Source organism: Varanus komodoensis, unplaced genomic scaffold (assembly GCF_004798865.1).
Source record: "Varanus komodoensis strain SLA01 unplaced genomic scaffold, ASM479886v1 scaffold39, whole genome shotgun sequence".
Lineage (NCBI taxonomy): Eukaryota > Metazoa > Chordata > Lepidosauria > Squamata > Varanidae > Varanus > Varanus komodoensis.
This window is the reverse complement of record NW_025335922.1, coordinates 119,022-124,019: the sequence shown is the minus strand read 5'-3', so window position 1 is coordinate 124,019 and position 4,998 is coordinate 119,022. Positions and strand designations below refer to the sequence as shown.

The window sequence follows — 4,998 nt, the reverse complement described above, 5'->3', positions numbered from 1 at the left end:
TTAATTGGTTCAAAATAGAGCTGCCAGGCTGCTGACGGGGACTGGGCATTATGTTCACATGACTCCAGTTCTCCATCAGCTTCACTGGCTTCCCATTGAAGTCTGGGCCCAATTCAAGGTGTTGGTTATGACCTATAAAGCCCTAAACGGCTTGGGTCCTGGTTACCTGAAGGAGTGCTTATGTCCATATATGCCCGCCCACCCCCTGAGATCTGCGGGAGAGGCCCTTCTCCGGGAACCCTCCGTGAAGGAAATTAGGATGGTGAGTACTCAGAGGAGGGCTTTCTCTGCAGTGGTGCCCAATCTATGGAATGCGCTCTCCAGAGAGGTCTGCCTGGCACTGTCGTTATTTGTTTTTCGGTGCCAGGCGAAGACCTTTTTATTCAAACGTCATTTTAACTGTTAATAGTATTTATTTAATTCTTTGGCCAGGGTGACTTATTTTATACTGTTAATTTATATTATTTTAATTGAAGCTATTTATGTTGTGAGCCGCCCCGAGGCTTCAGCGAATGGGGTGGCATAGAAATTTTCTAAATAAATAAATAAATAAAATAATAAGAAAGCCAAACTTTTGTTTTATTAGGGAGAAATACATCTGTTGCAAGAAATATTATTGGCTATGTAATTCAAGTGCTAATGGATAAAATATGAATACTGTCGTATTTCCAGAATGTGATGACATTGATTAAAGAGGGGGAACGTCCGGCCCACAAGCCAAATGTAGCCCATGAAGCTTCCTTAACTGGCCTACCAAGGATTCCACTGAAGCCCTTCTCCTTCAGAAAGCCCAGGCCCTCCGGAGAAGAGAGAGGGGTGCTGGATCTTGAAATGTCTTTCTTTGTGGTAGTATGTTCCAGAGGTGGCGGTGCGGGGGGAGAGCTCCCTATCCCAACATAGATTACATATGTCTCAGAGGCTTTATAGGGGGAAGCACAAAAACCAGAGCGCCTACTGTTGAGGATTGCTAAGAAAATGGGACATTAACAGAAATTCCAGATAGCCCACTTCTTCTCCTGTTTTATTTCCCTGCCATGAGAGTTGGGGTTCAGCTAAAATAGGCTGGTTCTCATTGCTTCAGATAGCTCACTGCCACAACTCACATGGTTACTGAATACTGATAAGAGACAGGGAAAGTAGCCAAGAGATTGTTGAAATAAACACCCACTTGGCAGGCTGATTTCCATGGGTCAGCTTGACCTAGATGGGTCATCATGACCAACATGTGTGTGTGCGCTGTGGGTACTAAGAGGGTTTAACTCTGCATTTGCCGATGTCTGTAACATCACTTAGGGCTTAATTCTATGACCTCTAAACACTGTCTACGTGGCTGTAGATCAGGGCTGGGACTCCCACTACCAGTGTCGTCCCTCCAATCTTGTAGCTTTTGTGACTTCAGAGCCAGCGTGTAGGGTAGAATTCCTGGGGGTCTGAGAAGAGTAAGGTTCTGTCAGCAAATAAGGAATCTTAGTGGTACCTCAACCCCTCCTCCTTGTGGGCAGGACAAAATATACAGACTACTGAAATTGGTTGTCTAGGTCATTTGTGGGATGGAAGGAGTGGTCTTTGCATTCTTCCTGCCTGTGATTGGATGCCTGCAATCTTCCGAGTGACTCTGTATGGTACCCTAAAGAAATTCTACTAATCTCATAGAAGTAGGTGCCATATTCAGAATACCTTTGCCCTGCAAGTCCTTGTCCTATAACCACAAAGCACTGGTACTCTATCAATATGTAACCTATTAAAAAAAATCAGATGGCCGGTATTGAGTAACAAAAAGGGAAACTGTGAGGAGACTGGCCAGTTTCTGGTATGTTAGATTAAATCACTGGGGTATTGATTCTAATGGGGTTATTCCATAGCAATGAGCTAGTGAATTGCCTCCGTAAAGTGTGCTTTGTGAGGTGAGTTCCCTAGATTATGTGGCATTGAACACCACACAGATGATGCTCCAGTTCAATTGTTTGAATTCAGCACTCTTCAGCATGCTAGCTCTATCATACAGATATTCTGTCAGACAGAGGGCAAGAATTCAATTCAATCCCTTGCTGCAAGGAAGGAACACCAGAGATCCTGTAATATGTACGAACATGAAAAGCGATTAGGCTGGTGGGTGTACAGGACAGGCCCTTCTCTTTAGCAGCACCCTGACTGGGAAGGTCAGGTCTGTTTTAAACGTCCTGTAAAAATGACACTGTTCCTTGGGGGTTTTGATGGATTTTAGTGTCACTCCCTGGTTTATTTTAAATCAGGTTCTATTCTGCTTTTATCTGGTTTTGCTGAACTGTTTTTTGAACTGAATTTGAACCTTATTGATGATATCCATACAGTAATCTCCCAGGGCCATAGTGTGTCATAAACATATTTCAAATTACTCAAGAACACATAAGTCACATGTGATAGGAAAAGGCAACATTGTGAAACCAAAACATTGTCTAATGTTTTTACTCCTTGTATTATAACTGATGTTTGAAACATAATTATTCTAAGCAGCCTTGAGATCTGTTAAGGAAAGGGGAAATATAACTATTTTAAACAATCAATAAAATTATGATCACCATCTTGAGTTGTGTTGAAGAAAGACAGGATACAAATGTAATAAACACACCTCTTGCAAGATGATTAGCCAAGTTGTTCTGGGAAAAGTGGTCACAGCTGAAGAACTGAGGAACCAATTAAGCCCTGTAAGGACTGACAACATTCCCAGTAGAAAATTGCACTGAGGTGGATAACAATGCAGTCCAAGCACTGTATGGCAATCTCCAATCCTCCACGGGCAAAACAGGTAACAAGATAGTATTGGGAAATAAACAAGAACAGTGGACAAAGATTGATCTCACAAGATATTCATAACTTATCACAGCATAAGGGGTGACATACTGAAAACTCATTATACTCCTACATGTACACACAATGGAACTCTAAGTGAATTCCTCAGACATAAGCCACATGTTTGAAAAAAATGTTTATTGTAAAAAGTTAAGCCCCTTCACACTCCAAATTCAAATAAGCTATATAGAAAATACAATTAGGATCAATCCATTAATCAAACACCCTTGTAACAGCATTATTAGACTCTACAAAATGGAAGTACAATTGTTCTTGAAAGTTGAGAAACTAGCAGTTCAGATAGAGCTTCTTCCCACTACCAGTCTCTGAACAAACATATTGGCATCATGACACTCCCGCCCCATCCCACATGCTATGCAAAATATTCTCATTTTGTGTGCCATATGCTTCAGAAGCTATATCAGTGCTCTGTAGGTGGAGTGAGGAGATGCAAGGGCAATTATCCTAGCAACCGTCCACCAGGTCAGGATTTTCAAGCTGGTACACACACTTCTCACAACGAGGCAGCTGTCATCCGGGCAGAGAGGAAACAGTTGCCTTTTCCAGATCTTCTCCCAAGAAGTGGGAGGAATAGCAAAGAGAAGCAGCAGCAGATATGACTAAAAACTCTTCCTTCACCACCACTTGTGATGTATGGCTTTATAAATCTCTGATTGCTCTTGCACAATCCACCTCTCTAAGCAAAAAGCCACATTGGTAAAAGCAAACATCCTATGAGCTGGATTAGGTAGCTCAAATAGATTTATACACACATACACGCGCACTGAATATTTTTCATAAAACTGGTATATAAGTAAGAAAAGGCTCAACAATTTATTATTAAAAATAAAGTTGCCCTTTAAATTGTACAAAAAAACAATGAAAACATCTCCTGGATGTAGTAAGCTTGGATACAGAGAGAGCATGTCAGGAGCATTTCCAAACACAGACAGCTAGACTGCCTCCAAAGAACATGTAAAGCAGATTCTTCACCTCATGAGTGATCTCGAATCCAAAGCCCTCACCAATCACCACATGCCAGGAAGAGCCAAACTTCTTGTCCATTGTTTCTTTGATCATCTTGGCAGCACTCTGAAGGGAAAAGATGACAAAAGAGGAGGAACAAGAAATTAGAAAGATGGAATGGGTTTGTCTGCCTCACATGTCTTACAGTTAGATTAATGCATTGGAGCAGGGACACAAGCAATAAGAAATATTTCAGTTGCTAATGTATGAACATGCAGTAAAAGAAAGAATAATATTTATGTTCAGATTTTTCTCCCAGACCAAATTTGTTTTAATTTTGGAGTTGATTCAAGAAGTTAATGAATATAACCTGGAAAAAAAAAAGGAGTGAAGAATTAGGACCATTCTTTAAATTAAATGAAAGTCAATAATGGGACCACCAACATGGGAGAGGGCCTGTCATCTTGCCCCACAGGATGCATAAATCTGCTGAATGGGAGCCTAGGCTGGCTGCAGAGACCCAGAACAGTCCAGCAGGTAACCACAATACTGTCAGAGAATGAGAATACCTTAGAAAATAGGTTGAATTGCTGAAGTTTACTAAAAGTAATTTTATTCTTGTATTTATTTGGCAACTGCTTTATCTGCTGCTATCGGCTTTACAGTACGTTTTTTAATTATGGCTGTCACTGGAACATAGGAAGTCGCCTTATGCTGAGTCAGATCATTGGATCCATTTCGCCCAATACTATTAGCACTGACTGGCAGCAGAGCTCTTCAGGATTTCAGGAAAGAGTAGGAGATGCTTGGGAATGAATCTAAAACCGTATGTATGCAAAACATGTGCTGTACCACTAAGTTACGACCCTTTGCCAGCCTGTATTGTTTTGTTTTAATTTTTTTTATTTTTTATTGCATTTATATTCCAAGTTTTTTCTTCTAATTACTTTTGATATACTTATATTAGTGGTTTTGAAATCAATTTGAAATGCTTATGAGGTTACTTTAAGTAAGAATGAGTCTTATGGCATCTTAAGGACTCAAACACTGATGAAGCCATATATCGGCCCAATCTGCCCAACACCCACTCAAGGTGTTGATGATGAGCTATAAAGCCCTAAATGGCTTGGGTCCTGGTTACCTGAAGGAGTGCTTACGTCCACATATGCCTGCCCGCCCCTTGAGATCAGCGGGAGAGGCCCT

The 4,998-nt window shown here is 41.0% G+C and overlaps 2 protein-coding genes across 2 annotated transcripts in view; both read right to left on the bottom strand.

The window, feature by feature from the left end:
- Positions 1–4,998, bottom strand: part of LOC123028854 (extracellular serine/threonine protein kinase FAM20C-like) — a 30,867-nt gene that overhangs the window by 21,875 nt on the left and 3,994 nt on the right. Inside the window, exons 2-3 of the mRNA XM_044441144.1 lie at positions 3,823–3,921; positions 2,609–2,768 (exon numbers count right to left, since the gene is read on the bottom strand). The gene's annotated coding sequence lies outside the window, so the exon portion shown is untranslated. The remainder of the gene's footprint in view (positions 1–2,608; positions 2,769–3,822; positions 3,922–4,998) is intronic.
- The window catches only part of DNAL4 (dynein axonemal light chain 4), a 12,354-nt gene continuing 10,306 nt past the window's right edge, over positions 2,951–4,998 (bottom strand). The window contains exon 4 of the mRNA XM_044441146.1: positions 2,951–3,921. Within this exon, the coding sequence (XP_044297081.1) occupies positions 3,757–3,921 (165 nt within the window). The 3' untranslated portion in view covers positions 2,951–3,756. The remainder of the gene's footprint in view (positions 3,922–4,998) is intronic.